General features: G+C 62.9%; 4 protein-coding genes across 7 annotated transcripts; 1 reads left to right on the forward strand and 3 right to left on the reverse strand.

Annotated features, from left to right (window-relative positions):
* Positions 1-1,200: 1,200 nt before the first annotated feature.
* On the reverse strand, positions 1,201-7,458 carry SLC11A1 (solute carrier family 11 member 1). 2 transcript variants are annotated; one of them, XM_065751233.1, is made up of 17 exons: positions 7,320-7,458; positions 7,117-7,241; positions 6,869-7,031; positions 5,304-5,428; positions 4,538-4,660; positions 4,334-4,453; positions 3,908-4,014; positions 3,732-3,802; positions 3,588-3,655; positions 3,358-3,513; positions 3,082-3,240; positions 2,805-2,894; positions 2,559-2,678; positions 2,005-2,154; positions 1,864-1,937; positions 1,532-1,685; positions 1,201-1,445 (listed from the first exon to the last, which is right to left on the reverse strand). In XM_065751233.1, the coding sequence occupies exons 1-17, from the start codon at positions 7,393-7,395 to the stop codon at positions 1,335-1,337; spliced, it is 1,992 nt and encodes a 663-aa protein (XP_065607305.1). In that variant the 5' UTR covers positions 7,396-7,458; the 3' UTR covers positions 1,201-1,334. The 2 variants fall into 2 exon arrangements, with proteins under 2 accessions (XP_065607305.1, XP_065607306.1); XM_065751234.1 differs by lacking the exons at positions 6,869-7,031; positions 7,117-7,241; positions 7,320-7,458 and adding an exon at positions 5,709-5,766.
* A 19-nt stretch (positions 7,459-7,477) lies between these two features.
* Positions 7,478-8,500, reverse strand: CATIP (ciliogenesis associated TTC17 interacting protein). Its single transcript, XM_065751259.1, has 4 exons — positions 8,347-8,500; positions 8,051-8,251; positions 7,888-7,943; positions 7,478-7,667 (listed from the first exon to the last, which is right to left on the reverse strand). The coding sequence occupies exons 1-4, from the start codon at positions 8,378-8,380 to the stop codon at positions 7,518-7,520; spliced, it is 441 nt and encodes a 146-aa protein (XP_065607331.1). The 5' UTR covers positions 8,381-8,500; the 3' UTR covers positions 7,478-7,517.
* Positions 8,501-9,383: 883 nt separating this feature from the next.
* On the reverse strand, positions 9,384-19,037 carry PNKD (PNKD metallo-beta-lactamase domain containing). 2 transcript variants are annotated; one of them, XM_065751252.1, is made up of 10 exons: positions 18,984-19,037; positions 18,534-18,708; positions 11,167-11,282; positions 10,966-11,078; positions 10,705-10,763; positions 10,399-10,491; positions 10,088-10,251; positions 9,880-9,966; positions 9,686-9,801; positions 9,384-9,597 (listed from the first exon to the last, which is right to left on the reverse strand). In XM_065751252.1, exons 1-10 carry the CDS (start codon positions 19,009-19,011, stop codon positions 9,424-9,426), a joined length of 1,125 nt encoding a protein of 374 aa, XP_065607324.1. In that variant the 5' UTR covers positions 19,012-19,037; the 3' UTR covers positions 9,384-9,423. The 2 variants fall into 2 exon arrangements, with proteins under 2 accessions (XP_065607324.1, XP_065607323.1); XM_065751251.1 differs by lacking the exons at positions 18,534-18,708; positions 18,984-19,037 and adding an exon at positions 11,992-12,148.
* TMBIM1 (transmembrane BAX inhibitor motif containing 1) lies at positions 12,569-18,214 on the forward strand. Of its 2 annotated transcripts, XM_065751254.1 has the most exons (12): positions 12,569-12,639; positions 15,469-15,743; positions 15,890-15,984; positions 16,080-16,144; positions 16,267-16,320; positions 16,412-16,462; positions 16,657-16,696; positions 16,838-16,875; positions 16,958-17,045; positions 17,124-17,219; positions 17,304-17,357; positions 17,453-18,214. In XM_065751254.1, the coding sequence occupies exons 2-12, from the start codon at positions 15,497-15,499 to the stop codon at positions 17,594-17,596; spliced, it is 972 nt and encodes a 323-aa protein (XP_065607326.1). In that variant the 5' UTR covers positions 12,569-12,639; positions 15,469-15,496; the 3' UTR covers positions 17,597-18,214. The 2 variants fall into 2 exon arrangements, with proteins under 2 accessions (XP_065607326.1, XP_065607325.1); XM_065751253.1 differs by lacking the exon at positions 12,569-12,639 and having other exon boundaries at positions 15,301-15,743.
* Positions 19,038-19,109: the final 72 nt, after the last annotated feature.

Genomic DNA, 19,109 nt, shown 5'->3' on the forward strand with positions numbered 1-19,109 from the left:
GTGACTGACGGCCCCGACGCCGGCCCCAGCCCGGCGAGGCTCAGCTCCTAATTAATTAATGCAATTAGCGAGGCTCCGAAGCCAGGCTAGCCGTCAAGCACTCAGAGCGTCCCTCCAGCCCGGCTGCGAGCTTGGGTACGGGGCGGAGGCTGCGGGCCAGGATGCTGCTCTTGCTTCCACAGCGTCACCGCTGAGACCGCTCTGACCCCTTAAGGACCTGACCGACCATAACCCACTGTTAGGGCACCATCTGCAACAGACGCCCCCTACTCTAATCCTAACCCCGCCGCGAGCTCAGCCGCCCTCGGGTCACACCCGTCCCCCGCTGTCCCCGTGCTCTCAGAGCCCTTCTGTCCCCCAGGGTCTCTCTGCTCGCCACCTCTTGCAAGGGATGCGCCTCGCGCAGCCCCGGGGTAGGGTGGGGGGAGACACACCCGGGGACACCCTCGCACGGCGGTGGGCCCCACCGACCCGGCTCCTCCTTCAAGCAGTCCGCAGCCGGGCCAACGCGGAGGCGGGGGGGGAGGCACCGCCCCACCCGCTCTGCCATCGCCCTTTTAAGGAAGGGGAAATTCTTCACATAAACAAGCGCGGTGCCCGGGGCGGGGGGGGGACCCTTACCCGAGGGGAGCTGGGGTGGGGGGTGGAGGGGCGGGCACAGGGCTGGACCCCCTAAATAACCCCCGCACTTCGGTTCGTGTCATTTGGGAAAGGGGGTCTTCGGGGTGGGGGCCGCTGGGGTGGGGGGGGCCTTGAAACAGCCAGGGAGCGTCTCGCAAGTGCGGGCCGCGGCGGGGGAACGGCGCGGCGGGACCCCCCCCCGCCCCACGACGGAGAGGCGAAGGGTGGGTTACAAATGTCACATTTATCACCGCCCCCCCCCACCCATCGCCCTCCGCGCTCGGCCCAGCAGCCCCTTTGGAGAATCCCACCCCCCTCCTCCCCCCCCCGGGCCTATAGCGGGGACAGCCAGCGGGAGACGCCGCTTTTGGGACCGAGGGAGGGGGGGAGCGGGGCTGGAACTCAGCGAAACGGGCAGAGCGGGATCCCCGCGGGCTGTCCCAGTGGTGCCCGGAGGTAATTAGCGGTCCCGGCGGCAATTAGCGGAGCCTCCGCTTCCCGGCACTGATGGGGAGGGGAGGAGGGCCCCACCCCCCACCCCGTTCCACTGCTGCACCCGGGGTGGGGACGCGCCCCGGCACCGCCCAAGGAGAGGCTTTTGCAAAGCCCTCGGGGGGCTGTTAACCCCTTCCGTGCCGGGGGAGCCTCCTCGGAAAGCATCACCCCAAAGGGCTCGGTTTGGCAGTAGGGGACGGTGTAGGGGACAGAGCCCGTCACTGTGGCCCTGCCCCCCCCGACCCATCAACGGTGACATCGAAGCTGAACCGGTTGTAGTGTCCCTTGGCCAGGAACCGTGCTCCATGCGCAATGCTGCACGTCCACAGCTGAAGGCGAAGAGGACACTCATTGGAGGCTCCCCGGCCATAGGAGTGTCACCCTTCCCTCTCCCCCACCTGCCCTCTGCCCTTACCAGGTAGGTGACGAAGGCCACGTAGACCACCAGCAGCAGCCCCAAGGGGATGAGGTAGCCCAGGCCCCGAAGCGTGGGCAGGAAATCCACCACGAAATACACATTGATGGCACAGACTAACCCCGTGATGAGGGACATCAGCACCTGCCCCAGGCTGCAAGCAGAACGCCGGTATCAGTGCCAGCACTCTGTGCCACCCGCCCCAGTAAGCAGCTCAGCAAGACCTCAAATAGAGGGGTTGAGCAGCCCATGGCCACGCTTCTCCCCACCCTGGGTCCACCAGGATGCTGAAGACATAGAGATGTGTCCCCCCCCTGCACCCCAGCACTCACAGACCATTGGCGAAGTCACGCATGAGCGGGCGCAGGCTGGTGAAGGTGAGGACAGGCAGCACGGCGAAGGGCAGCTGGAATGGGTGGTCAGGGTGAGGGGGGCACAGTGGGCATGGGGGCCCGGCTGTGCCCACCCCTCACCAGGATGCTCTGCAGCACGTTGAGCAGGTCGTTCATGCCCGTCAGCTGGCTCACGTCCCTGAAGGTGGCCACGAAGAGGGTGGGTAGGATGGCCAGGGAGCGTGTGAACAGCACACGGGTGAAGCGGGACCAGCGCAGCTGCAGGAAGCCCTGGGGGTGCAGAGGGAGATGCGCCATCAGCCCTAGGAGTGCTCCCAAAATCCTGCAGGGCCGTGTCCCCTTTCCTGCAGTGCTCAGCGGCTGGGGTGCTGAGAGGGCTCCTGCAGGATTGCAGGGCCCCGCTAGATGTCAGGCCCTGCTCGTTAAGCGAGCAACTTGTTCGGGAAGCACGGCCTCACATGGGGGCCTCACAGGGAGGTGACTGCCCAAGGGTGGCAATGGGTGGGCTCTGACCCCACCCCGGCTCTCAGGGACCCCAAATGCACCCCCTTGCCCAGAAGAAATCTCCCCACCAAATACCCCTATTGGGGTCTGTCTGTCCAGAGGACTCCTGATCAGATCCCACCCGTGAGTTACCTCTTTCCCGGCCTCTCTCAAATGTTAACCCTGCTCACCTCCATGACGAACTGTCCTGCGTAGGTGCCTGTCATGGTGGAGCTCTGCCCTGCTGCTAGGATCCCCACGGCCCAGATGTAAAGTGCTGCAGCCCCAAAATAGCAGCCCAGGATGACGCCCTGCATGGCAATGCTCTGATGGGGATTCCAAAGTATCTCCCCTTTGGCATAGGGAGGGTTTGGGAGACCAGGAGCAGCACAGTGCCCCCACAACAGGGCTGTAGGATGCAGCTCAGTGCTACTCACCCCTTGGTAGATATCCACAGAGACTGTCTCATTGTTGGTGGGGAAGATACTGGCATAGCGACTGACACTGCTGTTGACACACTTGTTATGCTGCAAGACAATGGTGAGCACAAGTGTGGCATGGCAATGGTTCCCCCATCACCCTTGGTCACAAGTCCACTCACCCAACCTCCCCCTATCCAACAATCCACCCTATCCAACCACCCATCACTAAGGAGCACTCACCCTGCCCTTTTCCACCCCTGGTGCAGCTGCCACCTCCCTGGGGGGGACTCACCACATCCTCATTGCGCTGGTGGTAGAAAGCCTCACCGAAGACGGCCATGACAAAAAGGTTGATGAGGAAGGAGATGAAGAGAGCCAGGCAGGACTCAGTCAGGAAATACATGTTGGCCTCCTGCACCTCTTCCTTCTTAGAGCGGTCAATCGCCCTGGTCTGGGCGTAGCAGGAATTGTGCATCATGGAGATCCGTTACATCCCCCCCCTGTGGGGAAGCCAGTCACCCCTATCACGTCCTCACAATGGAGGACTTGTCCCCTGGTCCCTTCTCACCTTCACCAAGGAGGAGTGCAGGAAGATGTTATGGGGCATGATGATGGCACCAACGATGCCCACAGCCTGGAGCAACTCCTCCCGCCCGCAGCCCGAGCAGTAGGGCAGGAAAATGCCCTTCAGCACCTCCGTCTGTGCTGGCTGCACCACCACGTACTGGGAAGGGGCACTGTGAGCTGCCCCTGGCCCATCAGCTCCGTGGGACCATAACAGGCTGGGGGAGTCTTTACCTCATAGCCAAAGGTCAGAGCCATGATAGTGATGAGGAGGCCAAAGAAAGCCTCCAGCTTGCGGAGCCCTGCAGAGGAAGAGATGAGGAGTGACACATTGGTGCCTGGGTGAGTGGCCCCACATCCCAGGGTGCCTGCACTAACCATATTTGTCAAGGAAGAGGAAGAAGAGGGTGTCCGTGATGGTGATGAGAACCCCACCCCAGAGCGGGATGCTATGGGATGAGAGAGCAGGGATGTCAGCCAGGTTGGCAGAGCATTGGGGTGAGCTGCATCCCTCATTGGGATGGGACCTGGCAGCACCCCACAGAGGTGGTTACCGTCCAGCTGAGAGCAGGCTGAAGGCAATGGCCGTCCCGATCACCTCCTGCATGTCTGAGCCAATGATGGCGATTTCCATCATGAGCCACAGCAGCACACGGGGCACCTGGAGGGGATGGGAATGCACAGTGACATGCCTTGAGGGGATCTGGCCCTGGGATGCTTGGGATGGGGGTCATGGGCAGAGAGTGCGTATGGGGTACTCAGGGTGTAAGGAGAGGGAGGGTGCAGAGCGGACAGGCAGGACCCAACCTGCAGCCGCTTCTGACGCTGGGACTCAGGCGTCCTCACGTGGGACTGGGATGGATGTAGCTGTCCCTGTGCCAGGCAGTGGGGTGTGTGGAGCCAGACAGGGGCACTGGGGCTAGGGGATGGTGTGAGAGAAGGGGCTCCTCACCCACGCTGGGACCCCTCCATGTGCTCACCCTGGGGTAATAGAGGTAGCAGATCTCTGCCAGGTCCTTCCCTGTCACCACGCCCAGGCGGATGGCCAACCTCTGGCACAGCAGTCCCAGCACTGTGGCCCACAGCAGCACCCACAGCAGCTGGGAGGAAGGAGAAAGGCAGCGGGGGCTGGTGGTGGGCAGCATCCTGCACACAGTGGAGTCGCCCAGCAGCCCGTGTCTCACCTTGAAGCCGGCCACGGCCCCGCACTGCAGGTCTGACTCCACGTTGCCTGGGTCCAGGTAGGCAATGCTCATCAGGAAGCCAGGGCCGGTGAAAGCCCACAGCTTCCTGAAGCTGAAGCCATGCTGCAATGGAGTGGTGGGTCAGAGTGGGATGAGGCAAGCTCTGTGAGGCTCTGCTTGCTCCCATTCACAACTGGTGGCTCCCAGTTGGGCTACTGTTTCTCTTCTCTGATTCTCGCCTCTTTCTGCACCGCCACATGGGCACATTTTGTGTATGGAAGGCATTTCTCAACCCCTCCCCCTCCCACGTCCTTCCTCATCACTGGGGTGCACAGCAAAACCTCAGTGCAGTTTGGGGATAGGGTTGGATTGAAATCTGTTGTGGCACAGATGGAGGTGCCATCATTCTTGAGCCGTTAACGGCACCTTGTGTAATTGCACTTCCATGAGCTGCTTTCACAACTCCATCCCTTCCCCTTCTCCCTTCCGCTCTTGGGCAGCAGCCAGGGCTGGAGGGGCCCCAGGCTGCTGGGGGGGCCCCATGGGACTCACTGCTCCTGAGGATAGGAACCCTGGGAGATGGAGTGTTCCTTGGAGTGGGGCATCACTGCCCTGTGCCTTGGTTTTCCCATTGGAAAAGCGTCAAGTGTGGGAATGGGACTGCAATTACCCTGTTGGAGTTGGGGCTGGGGACACCAAGGTTCCCAGGGCATATCCCAGATGTGTCCCCTGTGGTACCTGACCCAGTGTCCCCAGCCACACCTACCGTGCTGCCTTTTGGGATGCTGATGAGCTCATCTAGATAGGTCTGAGCATGAGGGGTGGGGTGATGCGGGGGGACAGGGATGTTGCTGGGGTCAGTTTGGACTCGGTTCAGGGACCCAGTGAGGCCTGGGAGGGAAGGAAAAGAAGGGAAGGAAGAGCTAGAGGGGTTGTAGCAGCTCGCTGGGTATAAGGACGCTGCCAAATTCCATCTTTGTCCCAGAGACACCTTCCCAGGGAAAAGGCCCACAGCTCCAGGGGGCTGGCAGCCACTGGGGCCAGCAGTGGTGGCCCAAAGCATCTAGATGCCACCTCCAGCACAGGTGTCCCTCACAGCCCTGTCCCCAGCCCCTGTGCTACAGGGAGTGAATGTGGGGGGTATGGTGTACCCAGCCAAGATGGGACTCACCTGGCTCCAGTGAAGTCATAGCAGGGCTGGATCCAGACCTACCTCTGGGAGCTGCACTCAGTGCACAGCTCTTATAGCCCCTAGCCCCCCCTCCACGAAAAGAGGAGGAGGAAGTGCTCCTTCCCCGCTTGCCACAGACCGAGGCTGGGAAAGGGCCTCCCAAGGGGGGCTGGGTCTCAGTTCCCCACCCTGTGCATGGGGTGCAGCAACCTCACTTTCATCTGCAAACGCATATTCAAGGGTGGGCATTGTGGCCATGTGTTTCCCCAGAAGCACGTGCCAGGGTCGTGCTGCTTGGAGCAGGGAACACGGACAGTTTCTCACCATGGAGGAGTTGCTGGTGCTGCTGGAGTAGGGGAAAGGCCAAAGTGGTGGGAGGCAAGGAGGAAGCAGCGTGCATTGCACAAGCAGGGCAAAATGCACCCCAGGCTGTGAGGGGGGGTCTGGGGAGTGCTGAGTTGGGAAGTTGGGAGTATTTAGTGTTGGTATGAATCAGGCTGCACCTCACAAAGTCCCCATGGCTGTGGAGAGACCTGGGGCAACTCTTCTAGGGGACACATAGGGTGGTGGCAGGGTACAGGTTCTGCCACGTGGTTAGCCCTAGGCATCCCATATATCCCAAGGGAAGGCTTTTGTGGGGACAACATGCCCTAAACAGCTATCAGGGACTCATAGGCGGGTCACCCCCTCCCAGCCCTTCCCATGCCTCAGTTTCCCCAAATCACACAAGAGAACTTCAGGAGGAATGCTAACAAGTTTAATCCTCCTGAGCTGGAGGGCTGGGACAGGAGATGCTGCAGAAGGGGCTGGGGGATACAGAGGAGGCAAAGCTGGACCCAGGGGGCTGATGGTAGGCAAAGGGGGCGAAGAATTCAGCAGCAAAGAGGATGGGGTCAGGGGGCTGGCGGAGCAGCAGGGCCTGCAAGAAGTCAGCCAGCAGTGCAAAGAGCTCAGGATGCTGCTGAATGTAGGTGCTGTGGGATGCTCGCAGCTCTTCCTGTGGGGTTGGGGACAGAGTTTTACCCCTGCCAGGCTGGAGGAGATCCTTAGTCCTTCCCCAACTTTGTAGAGGGTTTGGAGGTGCTTCACCTCTCCCTGGGAAGGACCCTGCAGGGAGCAGCATAATCTCATGTCTCCCATCCCTAAGTCCTCCCCCTCACCTTCCTGTCCAGGAACCAGGAACGCAGCTGAGCATCCTCCTCCCAGTCCAGCAGCTGCTTTGGGAAGAGGGGCAGGGGCTCTGCACCCATCCCACTGAGAGCTGGTGCATCCTGCAGCACTGCCACCACTGGGCACCCCACCTGCACCCGCCGAGCCAAGTGCCTGCAGGGGGGCACCAACACTGACCTTCTCCATCTTGGTGCCAACACCCCAAACCATCCACCCACACCCCAGCCTGGCACCATACCCACTTGGAAGAAGGCTGTAGTGCCACACCATCGGAATGCCCTGGGCAGCATGCAGGGCTCTCTCCACCACCAACACTTCCACCTTTGCTGAGCCCACCAGCTGCTGCTGCACACCCAGGGAGCGCTGCAGGGACACAAAATCACTCTGCACCCACCTGCCATCCCTGTGTCCCCCACCCATGCCCCCCTCCCGGGGTCTCACGTAGGTGGTGGTGCAGAGGTGGCCCTCCTTGTCGATGGCAGGGAAGGTGATGCTGGGGGGCATGGCGTGGCGGCATGCCAGCACCCGCAGCAGCAGCAGGCTGGCAGCTTCCCCCAGCAGCCCTCCCAGTGAGGCGTGGCCATAGGAGAACACCCGTTGCTTTGGCTCTGCCTGTAGGGACACCCCATGGGACACCCTTCAGGATGCATCCCAGTTGCTCTCCTGGTATGGAGGGAAGGGTGGGAGGAGGGGGGGCATCACCTCTCCCTCCTGGGTGGTGACGGTGGCAGTCATTCCATGTGGGTGCTGCACCACGCGGATCTTCCTCTCCATGGGGTGTGTTCCAAACTGTGAGGGGAGCAGAGCCACCCCAAGAGCCCTCTCGGTTGGTGAAGGGGGAGAGGGACCCCAGGGTGCCATAACCAGGTGCACTGTAGGAAACTCCCCATCCCCACTGCTACCCAGGGCAGGAGATCAGCCTGGAGGGGTGGCTCAGGTACACAGGTGGGGACACTGCTCCAGGTCAGAGGGACAAAGGGACGTGCCACCACCACGGCTGCCTGCTCACCTCCAAGCGCTCATGCTGCTCCTGCTCCAGCGTCTCCAGCTGCATAGACACATACCCTGTGGGAGCAGAACCCTGTGCACCCTGGGATAGGGACACCACTGTCCCCAAGACGCCAGCTCAGCCTGTGGGGTGGTGACAGCCCACTCCAGTGCCCCCAGCTCACCTGTGAGCCTGTAGGAATATGGCACGCCATCCAGGAGCCCCTGGGAACCAGCCTGAAGCAGGATGCAGCTCTGCACCCGCTGGCCCTCCTGCTCATAGGGTGCATGTCGGGCAGTCACCCAGAGATGTCCCTGTGGCTGTCCCACCTCTCCCACCAGTGCCAGTGTGTCAGCAAACAGGCAGCGCTCCAGCTCCTCCCGCCCTACACAGGGATGGTCACCAAGCGGCCACTCTGGGTGCTGGTCCCAATGAGGTCACCATGTCCCAGAGAGGGTGGGGTTGGGAGATGGCACCCACCGATGCTGTTCAGGAACTTAGCAGCCGCCTCCATGGGGATGGGGTCCTCAGATGGGAGACAGCAGGGGGGGGAGGGTCCTCCTGAGAGCCCTCCCCCCGCAACATCCACTCCAGTGAGGGGTTGGGGAGCAGCACCCCTAGTGCCCCCCAGGCATCCCCCACAGAACCCTATGAGAAGCACAGCCTTCACCCCTTCCCCCCCACCAAAGCGCTGCAATCCCCCCAACCCCATTCAAAGTGCAGCGGCCCCCTCCCCAAACCCTTATTCTCCCCCTGCCCCATACAAGTCTGGGGTCTTTTCCCCCAGAACCGTCGGGCTGCCCTCAATATCCTCCCCCCAGCCTCAGACCTGTACCCGTCGGACGTGCGGTGCCCCCCCCTTACAACGCTTGCAGCCGTTGGGATAGCAACGGCCCATCCCTACCTCTTAAAGGGGCCACAGCCTCACAGCAACGATCAACTTTTTGGGGAGGGGGAGGCAAAGGGGGTACTCCCCCAGACACAGAAAAAATGGTTGAGTGGTCACAAATCCGATCCAGACTTTTATTTGGAGGGGGGGGACGTAGAGGGGCATCCAGTCCTCAGTACAGCACTACTCCCTGCACACCCCCAGCACTGTGCCCCCGGTCCCAGTGTATGGGGGGTGGATAAGACATGGGGGGAGCCCCAGGGCAGTACTGGGCTCCCAGGCTCCCTCCACACCCCTCCATCCCCAAAGGGAGACACAGTAATGAGGGGAATGGGGGATTCCCTGAGCGCTGGTGGGGTGTTGGGGGGTGAATTGGGGTCTCCCATAAAATAGGGGGATGGAAATAGGGAGAGCCCTTAGTGCTGTCCCTACAGCCCCAGAAGTGGGCCAGGGGTGGGCTGCAGACCCCCAGAGAAGGGATCGCGTGGGAACAGGGGGAGAGACCACCCATGAGGTGCACACATGGGGTATGTGTTTAGGGGTGGGGTCCATCCTTCCCCCATATCTCCCAGCAGGACCAAGGAGGAGGGAAATTCACAGCAGAAAATCACAGTCTGGGAGGCCCCCCGCATCGAGAGGGTGGGGGTCACGAGCTGGGGGGGTTGTCACTAGGTGGCCTTGTAGAGGTCCTTCCTCCTGCGCACCTCCCGCAGGACGCGGGCCCGGAAGGCGTCGTGGTGCTCCCCGCTGCCCCGCTGCAGCCCCAGCACCTCATGCAGCTCCCGGCGGTGCGTGCGCAGGAAGGGGTTGTAGGTCCGCTCCTCACCCAACGTTGAGGGGCACTGCGGGATGGAAAGCAGCGCTCAGCCACGCTTCCCCCCCCCGAAGTCACAAATATGGCTGTGGAGGGGGGGGGGGGGGGGTACCCACTGTGCTCCTCTTCTCCTGCCGCTGTTGCGTGGCCCACAGCAGCTTCTGCTCCAGCGCGGGGTTGTCCAGCTCCAGCAGGCGGGCAAAGCTCAGGCACTCCAGTGCGTACTCGTGGCCTGGGGGCAGCACCTCAGCATCACCCCATTGCCACGAAAGGGGGTGATTTGGGGGCTTTTGGGGTAGGGGATGCTCACCCGGCCACAGCAGCGTGTCCTCTCCCAAGCCCACAGCTGCATCCAGGGAGGCCAGCATGGTCTCAGGGGAACCCTCAAACAGCCTTCCTGCAGCCAAGCACACAGCCACCATCACCAGAGGAGGGATGTTCATTCGGGGCGTCCCCTCCTGCAGCCTTTCACCACTCCAATGCCCAAAACTCAGGCAGTATGGGACTGCTGCACTCACCGCAGCCTGCCAGGAAGAGCAGGTCCCCAGAGAACAGGCAGGGGGGGCCCCCAAAAGGCCCTGCATCCAGAACAAAGGCCATGTGCCCCACGGTGTGGCCTGGTGTGGCCAGAGCCTCGAATGTCAGGCAGCCCACGCTCAACTTCTCCTTGTCCCCAATGGGGCTGTGACAGTGGGGGGGGAGGGACGGCACAGTCACATCCAAAATGCCCAGCGCTTCCAAAACAGCCCCCACAGGGTTCACAGGGTGCTGGCACAGGGAAAGGGTGACCCAGATAGATGGGAGGATCACACATGGGTGTGGCACTTACTGGGTGAGCTCAGGAATGGCATCGATGGCACTGCCATACACCTTGCAGGAGCTGTGCTGCTGCAGCAGCGCCGCGTTCCCTCCACTGTGGTCCCTGAAGGTGAGCAGGTCAGTGCATCCCCAGGACAGGTTAGGCATGGGACCACCTCATCTCAGCAACAAGTGGAGATGAGAGGGCTCACAGCCTGCCAGCCCCCAGCTGCCTTGCTCCCACAGAAGCAGGCTCTGCCCTGGGACCCCCATCCCACCACAACGGGTATCCCCACCAGTGCCCCCCAATCACTCTCCCACCCTACTGTCCCCTTACCAGTGTTTGTGTGTACAGAGTATAGCCTCCAGCATCACCCCCTCTGCTTCGATGGCAGCCTGGCAGAACAGAGATTTGGGTGCATATGTATAGGGGGGGAAACACTACAGTGCCAGCTCACCTCCAGCGCCCTGTCACCCTGCCCCACATACCACGGGTTACAGATGAGGGGCAGATTTGCTCCACATCTAACTCCAAAAGCTCCTCCCTCCCAGGACACCATAGCACAGCACCGGGGGAAGGGGTGTGGGGGAATCCCACCTGCACGGCCAGTGGGTCAGAGGGGTCGACCACTGCTGCACGGCCAGAATCTGTGTCAATGACCAGGTAGCTGTAGTTATTGGAGAGCACAGGGATGGGCACGATTTTAACCCCTGAAAGGGACAGACGAACAGCCAGACAGACATCAGGGTGCAAGGCTGAAGCCCCCTGCCCAAAATGGGAGTGGAGATCAAAACTCACCACAGAAGCCCAGGGGCTGGGACACGGAGTGGCCATGGGGGAAGCGCTCGCGGGCCTTCTTCACCTGCCGCTTGTAGAAGAGGAAGCCCAGGCGTGTGCGGGCATACAGGCTGTACCTGTGGGGGGGCACAGCGCGCCGCCATGGGGGGATTAAACACACATCCCTCCCTCACAGCCCCACATATTCATCTGGAAAAGTCCCAGTCCCACCATCTATTCCCAGATGTGAGCGCAGGGCATAGCCCCATTCTGAGGCCGATCCCACAGCTGAGGGCTGCGATGGGCGCTGTGTTCTGGCACCAGGGGGAACACACAGCGCTGTTGGGCAACAGAAGGGGCTGCAGAAAAGGGAAGCGAGGAGCACTTCCATTCACATGCCACGTAAGACCAACAGGCGCTGGGCCCCGGGGTGGCCTGATACCCTCCTATTTATACAGGAGGATTTCAGGGCTGAGGACATGTCCCAAAGGACGTGACATGCTCCAGGTTCCATCTTTCCCCATCCGCAGAGCTCTTGGAGCACTATACCCCGCACCTGCTTATCCTCGTAGAGGCACGGCGGGGGGACGCGCCCGGAAGAACGGAGGTGTCGGGTGGAGACCGACACCCGCGAGCCGGCACTGCTCCGCAGAGCGGGGATGGAACAAAGGAGAGCAGCGGGGGGTGGCCCCACGCCTTCAGCCTCCCCCATATCCCGATGGCTGCGGCTCCGACGCTCCCCTCCCGCTGCGGGGAGCCCCGCGGATCCCCACGCGCACGGCTGGGCGAGCAGACCTCTGAGCTCGGGGACACCCCGGGGACACTCCCACCATCCCTGGCACTCACCCCAAGCGGAAGAGCAGCGGCCCGGCGAGGGCCATGAGAGCGGCGGCGAGGCGGCGGAGGGCCGGGCAGCGGCTGAGCCAGGCGGCGGCCCCCAGCCCGCAGGCACCGGCCCCAACCGCCACCACCGCCCCCCAGCGCGGCCCCGCCATGCCCCGCGCCCGCCACCGCAGGGCCCCGCCCCCCACCTCGGCAGCCAATAGGAGAGCAGCGTGACGACGGGCCCCACCCCTAACGGTTCCCGCCCCCCCTCGCGGTTCCCGCCCCCCCCTCACGGTTCCCGCCCCTCGCCCTGCGCGCCCCCTGTTGGTGGGTATCCCCTGTGTGACGTCAGTCGCGGGGAAGGAGGACCCCCGCGAATGACGTCGGCGCTGGGTTAGGGGTCCTCCCTCGGGGGCGGGAGGGCACATCGCTCCTCGTGCGGCCCCGCGGAGCCACCCCACCGGCACCGCTACCGCACCGTACCCGCACCGGGTGCTGAGTGGCGGAGCCGCCGCACGAGGGCGCGGTGCGGGAGGGCGGCCCGGGCTGGGGGCGGCTGCTGTCCGTCCCTCCGGATCCGCCCCGTCCCGTCCCTCCCCGTCCCGTCTCGTCCCGCCCCGTCCGTCCCGTCCCGGCCGATCTCCAGCCCCGCGGAGCCGCGCGCAGCAGGTAGGGGAGGCCCGACCCCCCCTCAGCCCTGTCTTCGTGCGAGGCTGTGGCGACGATGGGGCCGTGGGGAGCGGGGGGGGCAGAGAAGGAGTCCCTCGGGTCCCCTCGGGTGTCTCCCAGCTTGAGCGGGGTTTCCCAGCTCTCCCAAACCACTTCGGGCCTTCTGTGTGTCCGCCCGCTCCGCCAATGCTCCCGCAGCCCAACCGCACTCTGTTAACCCACCTTATTCCCCCCGGATCCTTCCCAGATCCCCCCCCCTCACCCCCCCTTTCGCTGCCCGTTTCCCCGCCCTCCCTCTTTCCCTTCCAAGTCCCCCGGCGTCGCCCAGCCTGCTCCCCCCCCCGCCCTTGGAACCCCCCAGGACTCTCTCTATACCCACTCTTGCCTTCTCCGATGCTATTTGGGATGACACAACCCTCTAGGGAGGGGGCGTGGGTGTCCCAGGGACTGCGGGAGACTCGTCTCGGGGCTGGAGGTGCTGTCCCCGAGCCGCAGGGACACGCTGTGGTCCCATGGGATTGGTTCCTGCTACGCGTGGCCCCCACCCGTCGTCTTCCTCTGAGCTTCCCGGAGCAGATGGGAGTCTGTTTGGATTGTGGGGGCGGGGAAGTTGGGCTGGGTGGGAGCATCCGTGTGTTCCCCCATGCTTATCCCCATTGCTCTGTTCAGGGGCTCCATGCCCATGTCCCACCCCAGCCATGGTGTCCGCACTGCTGTGTGGGAAGGGGCTGCCAGCGTGTTGCGAGGCAACCTGTAGCTTCGGCTGAATGGGGGCAAAGTCCCACCCTGCTTGGCGCAGGGACAGCAGTGGGATGGGGTTCCCAGAGGGAACTGTGCTGTGACACCCTGATACTGGGAGAGGTGTCCCTGAGGGAGCCTGGTGCTGAACAAGGATGTGTCTGCATGATATAGGGTGGGCACTGTGGGGCATGGGACTGGTTCTCTGCTTAGGGACACCTGGGTCATTCCGGACTGGGGACAGGTGGTGACAGCTGGCACACATACTTGACATCCCTGGGATGGGGCAGGGACAGCTGCAGGGTTGAGTCCCTGCAGATTTGTGTCACAGGTGAGTCAATCTGGGCCTGGGGGCATAGGGGCATCCGTGCTGTGTTGCGCAGAGCTGTGCTGTGCTGTACCAATCTGTACCGAGCTGTGCCAGGCTGTGCCAAGCTGGTGTGATTTTCCAAGCTCTTCTAGGAACACAGAGCCCTTCCAGAGCAGCTCCACCCGGGGGAACCCCCAGGGAAAGTGGGGAGTGCTGGTACCCTGCCCTGCTGGGTGCTGTGTGGAGCAACCCATGTCCCCATTGTGTTGAGGTCACCTCCCCACTGCTGCATGCTGCTTATCAGTCTGAGTCACGGTACCAAGCAGAGCTGTGGGGACCGGCTTGTGGCCACAGGGTCACTGAGCTGGCTGGGGTGGCCCCATGGCCTGGCTGGTGACCACAGGTTTTGGTGCCCTGCTCTGAAAGAGGAAATGGGTCATGTGCTGGGGTTATGTGCCCAGAGATGGGTTCTGCCACAAGTGCCACAGGGAGGTGACCCCATGGAGGTGACCCTCGAGGCACATACATCCCATGGTGTAGGGCTTTAGCGGGGGGGGGGGGGGGGGGGGGGAGGGGGGGGGCTGGTGGGGTTGAGTGCTGCTGGGTGCGGCTGGGACCCGTCGGGCTGGTTCCTTGTCTCCACTGAGGCTGTGCCTGGGCACGGCTCTGGTTGGAAGCATTCACATGGGCTCGGTCTCACGGCCCTGCTGAAGCCTGAGTGGGGGCTCCAGGGTGTGGGGTGGGCGAGCGGGGTGCGCCAGTGGTCACTGAGTGCTGTGGGAGAAACTGTGGAGTGTTGAAAGCGAAACTTTGGAGAACACCATGTGGACGGGTTATTTTTGTCACCACCGTCACCAGGATGGGAAACATGACAGTGCGGCTGTGGGGCGGGCAGCCACCCCCGCGGGGATGGATGGATGGACAGACAGACATTGAGCGCTCCCCCTGTGCACCCCCCCAGTCCCATCCCACCCAGCATAGCACTGGCACAGTGCTGCAGGAAGTGCCCGGTCCCACCCAGTTGCCCTTGGAGCCAAGTCCTGCTCACGTCATTGATGGTGCCGGGAGGGAGGGGGAAAGGGGTGAGGGCAGGGGGTCCCCTGCCAGCGCCGAGGGTGTGGGGCAGGGGCCTGGCAACAGCACCTGGCAGCACCATTGTTTTCCTGGCCTTGGAGCTCCTGCTTTTCTCCTCCTCCTCCTTCTGCTCCGGGAGAGTCAGCCCAGCACTGGCCCTGCTCCCAGTGCAGCTGCTGGAGGATCTGCGAGGGAGCTCAGTGTGGGGATCCCAGTGCCCCCACCCCGGCAGTTGTTCCCCATGGGGGTCAGCACTGTCCCTGGTCCCAGCACTGTGGTGGCTTGTGTCCTTGCTGATCCTCAGCCCCGTGCCCAGCTCTGCAGCGTTTGTGGGGAGCAAAATAGAATGTCTGGCCATGGGATGGTGGCTGGGGGGACACTGGGATTGCTGACCCAGTTGACGACAGGGGCAGCTGCAGAGGTCATGTCCCCAGAGTGCCTTGAGTCACCGCGTGGCTGTGCCCTGCCCACAACCACCACCTGACGTCACACCAGGGACTCAGAGCGCGGGAATGCTGGTGGCCCTGGGCTCTAAGTGACCTGGTCACCACGCTTCCCAGCCCTCATTAAGCAGAGGTCACTATTAAATGGCGGTGCCTGTCCCGCACTCAATGTGGGGCACATCATGATGACTGTCCCCCGTGTTCCATGTGTTCCCTGTCACCAGGGGATATGGGCAGGGTGACATCCTCTGTTCTCCCCTCCAGGTGCCCAGAAGGACAGCTCGCAGCCGGCATGTCGCAGCCCAGCGCACCCCCTCCATATGATGACAAGAACCCCCTGTACCCCCCCAGTGCCTACCCTCAGCCCTCCCACTATGCTGGAGGGTACCCACAGCCAGGGGGGTACCCGGCGCCAGGGGGATATGGGGCACCAGGAGGATATGGGGCACCAGGAGGATATCGGGCACCAGGGGGATATGGGGCACCAGGGGGGTACCCGCAGCCAGGAATGGCCATGCCCACCATGCCCATGCGTTTTGGTAAGCTGGGGAGCTCTATTTTGGGGTGGGGGCATGGGTAAATGGGGGATCGTACTGGTGCTGGGGGTCTCCCAGCCACTCTGTTCTGGGGAGGGTGTCCTGGTGTGCTGTGATATGGGGTGAGCTGTGCTGACCTTCCCTGGCAGGTGACACCTATGGAGGTGAGGGGGTGGGGGACAGCTCCCCCATCCAGCTGGCTGATTGGGATGACAAGAAAGTACGGCACACCTTCATTCGCAAGGTGAGTCTGAGGTATCCTTTGTAGAGGGAGGGAGTAGGGGGCACGGGTTCGTGGCAGCAGGGTGAGGGCTGACCGCCTGCCACCACCTCCCATAGGTCTATGCCATCATCTCGGTGCAGCTGCTGGTGACCGTGGGGATCATCGCGGTGTTCACCTTCGTGTGAGTGAGGCGGTGATGGGGAGTGTCTCACCCAGTGGTCTGGGGGAGCATGTTGGTGCTGGGGGTGGGGGGACACTGGGGGAGTGCATGCCACCCTCATGCCTATCCCTCCCGCCCCACAGCTCACCTGTCCGCTCCTTTGTCCAGAGGAACACTGCCATCTACTACTCCTCATAGTGAGTATGGGGTCCCTGTCACCTTCTGGGTGAGTGTCAATCCCCCCACTGCCACTGGGTGCCTTGGGCTGAGCAATCTGTTTCTCTGCAGCGCTGTCTTCTTGGTGACCTACCTGGTGCTGGCCTGCTGCCAGGGCCCCCGGTGAGTGTGGGGACATGGTTGTTTGGGGGTCCCCTGGGCTGTGAGAGATGGGGACAGTCTGCACCGGTACGGTGCCACCCAAACCCAGGGTCCGCACCTGGGGTAGACCCTGTGGAATGTGAGATGGGGGCTTGGGGACACAGGGACAAGGGCACTAATATCATCTCATTGCTCCTCCCCTCTCTCATCCCCAGGAGACGCTTCCCCTGGAACATCATCCTGCTGAGCATCTTTGTGAGTAGGGGGCCACGGGCTCAGGGGTGACAGCAGGGACGTGTCCCACAGAAGGGACCTGTCCCTGCTGAGGAGGCTTGTGGGGCTGGCAATCAGTCTGCCCCTGCTTTGCCTCACTGACTCAGCCCTTCTGTCCTGCAGACCTTGGCCATGGGCTTCATGATGGGGACGATTGCCAGGTACCCAGTGGGGCTCTGGGAGGGCTGGGGTCCCCATCCCTGGCCATGCTTGTGGTGACACTGCTGTTTACTGTGCCCTCAGCATATACCGGACTAATGCCGTCCTCATCGCCATGCTCATCACTGCCATTGTGGCCATCATTGTCACCATCTTCTGTTTCCAGACCAAGGTGAGGAGGGGGTGTGCTCTGGAGTGAGGATGGGAACATGGGGGTGCCTTCCTGTGACACTTTTCCACCTTGCTCTAGGTTGACTTTACATCATGTCCGGGGCTCTTCTGTGTGCTGGGTATCGTGGTCATGGTGACAGGGCTTGTCACGGTCATTGTCCTCTCCTTCAAATATGTGAGTAGGGGGCTGCAGGGGGCTGCTCTTCCCTGGAGGCAGTGGGTGGAATGGCTCATGTCCCTTTGTTCCCTCCCCATGCAGGTCCCCTGGCTCCACATGCTGTATGCAGCTATAGGGGCCATCGCCTTCACCCTGGTGAGTTGGTGCTCCCCCTCCTTGCCCCATGCTAGGGGGGCCCTGGGGGGCTGCAGGGCCTCCCCATCTGACCCCCCCAATGTCTCTGCCCCCAGTTCCTGGCCTACGACACACAGCTGGTGCTGGGCAACAGGAAGAACACGCTGAGCCCCGAAGAGTACATCTATGGAGCCCTCACCATCTACACTGACATAGTCTACATCTTCACTTTCCTCCTGCAGATCGTGGGCCGAGACTGAGCCTCTGCCTTGGGACCCCTTACCCCCTCCCCAAAACGCTTCTTGCTGTCCCCTCCCATCGGCCCAGCTGCTCCTCTCCCAGCCCCCCAGCCAGGCTCCTAGTGTTCCCAGTTGGTGTACTGCTGGCTGCTGGGGTCTGCAGCCCCCCTGCCTGTTGCTGTCCCCATGAGGCCGCCCACTGCCCCAGGGCTCCAAGGGGCCGGGACCAGGAGTGACGCTGGTGCTTTCTCCATGGGTGGGATGGGCAAAGGTGATCCCAGTATGGGGGTGCTCTGCTCACTTGTAAATAAGCCTTGAAGCCAGTGCCTGTGTGTAGTACTTACAGTTCTGTCTGGTCTCCCAGGCGCCTGATTGTGGCCTGCTGGAGGGGAAGGGTTCCCTGTGTCCCACACTTGGACCCTAGGGGCTCTCTGGCCCAGGGGGTTTGCAGGCAGCCAATGGGACGGTGCTGGGCTCTGCCTGGGGCCTGGCCTCTATTCAGTGCCTTAAACGCAGCCCAGCTTTGCCCTGGGGATAGCTGGGCCTGGTAGGCCTCAGGCCCTATTGGCCTCGCTGCAGGCCTGGCCTTGGGCTACGCTCAGTTGTTACACTTGCTCAATAAAACACTTTAATTTTCCAGATGGCCCCAATGTGATTCAGGCAGGGCCCTGGGCTGGGGGGTGTGCCCTAGTCAGTCCCTGCAGGGCTGCTGGGTCCCAGCTATGTGCCCCGGCGGTACCGCTCCGTCTCGTAGTCACCCACATTGGCTTCCAACATCTTCCGGCGGATGTGGAGCTGCTCCAGGCGGTTCTTGTCCACCTCTCTCTTCACCAGGAGGAAGAGGATGATGCCGCAGGGCAGCCCGATGGCCCTGGGGACAGGCAGGAGACAGGGTTGTGTCACTGTGTGTCCCCTGGTGCTCAGCCTCCCGCCCCCAGGAGTGAGTCTCCCCACTCACCAGGCCACCCCCACCGGCTTCATGGGGTTCTTGCCTTTCTTCCGCGTGGGAATGTACTCCACCCCCTCGGGGAGCTGCCCCGCTGGCTCTGGCGGCCTTGGTGACACGGGTGGCCGCGCAGGCCGGTGGCAGCTCCGTCGCCCCCGAGGCCCCCGCCCGGCCACTGCCAGGAGCCCTGCAGGGAGACAGGGCTCAGGGAGGTGGCATGGTGGGGGGACACGGGGGTGGCCCTGCTGCCCCCACCCCACCCCATCCCTAACCCAGCCCCAACCCAGGGAGCCCCGGGGGCGTGATCATCCAGAAGGGGGCGTGGCTTAGCCGAGAAGGGGCGTGGCTTCTGGTGCCACTCGCGTGTCACCGGGGCGCCGGGGTCTGCCCTGGGCTGTGTAGGCCGCGGAAAGTCGTGGCGTGGCACACCCGTCCCGCTGCCCTCCCCCTGCCCGCCCTTACCGCGCAGTCCGCCGAGCACCGCCGCCATGCTGGGCCGTGCCGTGCTCCCGCGGCCCCGCTGCATGGCGGGAGATGTGGTCCGCCGTGCTGGAGCTGCCGCCGGATGGCGCTGCAGGGAGGGCATAT

The sequence above is a fragment of the Cyrtonyx montezumae genome, unplaced genomic scaffold (genome assembly GCF_038088225.1).
Source record: "Cyrtonyx montezumae isolate F1298 unplaced genomic scaffold, pur_monq_1.0 scaffold_7, whole genome shotgun sequence".
Classification (NCBI taxonomy): Eukaryota; Metazoa; Chordata; class Aves; order Galliformes; family Odontophoridae; genus Cyrtonyx; species Cyrtonyx montezumae.

Coding starts and splice junctions, on each gene's coding strand:
- SLC11A1 (XM_065751233.1), bottom strand. CDS start 7,395: ATGCCGCCACGCCATGCCCCCCAGCATCACCTTCCCTGCCATCGACAA. Junction 3,241..3,357: donor TGCACTCCTCCTTGGTGAAG/GTGAGAAGGGAC, acceptor TGCTACGCCCAG/ACCAGGGCGATTGACCGCTC. Junction 1,446..1,531: donor TGGCCTTCGTCACCTACCTG/GTAAGGGCAGAG, acceptor CTTCGCCTTCAG/CTGTGGACGTGCAGCATTGC.
- CATIP (XM_065751259.1), bottom strand. CDS start 8,380: ATGGAGGCGGCTGCTAAGTTCCTGAACAGCATCG. Junction 8,252..8,346: donor TAAGTTCCTGAACAGCATCG/GTGGGTGCCATC, acceptor ATCCCTGTGTAG/GGCGGGAGGAGCTGGAGCGC. Junction 7,944..8,050: donor ATATTCCTACAGGCTCACAG/GTGAGCTGGGGG, acceptor CTGCTCCCACAG/GGTATGTGTCTATGCAGCTG.
- TMBIM1 (XM_065751253.1), top strand. CDS start 15,410: ATGTGTTCCCTGTCACCAGGGGATATGGGCAGGGTGACATCCTCTGTT. Junction 16,145..16,266: donor ATCGCGGTGTTCACCTTCGT/GTGAGTGAGGCG, acceptor CCCGCCCCACAG/CTCACCTGTCCGCTCCTTTG. Junction 17,046..17,123: donor TCTTCTGTTTCCAGACCAAG/GTGAGGAGGGGG, acceptor ACCTTGCTCTAG/GTTGACTTTACATCATGTCC.
- PNKD (XM_065751252.1), bottom strand. CDS start 19,011: ATGGCGGCGGTGCTCGGCGGACTGCGCG. Junction 18,709..18,983: donor GGTGCTCGGCGGACTGCGCG/GTAAGGGCGGGC, acceptor GTCTCCCTGCAG/GGCTCCTGGCAGTGGCCGGG. Junction 11,079..11,166: donor CCAGCCCCTGGGCTTCTGTG/GTGAGTTTTGAT, acceptor TGTCCCTTTCAG/GGGTTAAAATCGTGCCCATC.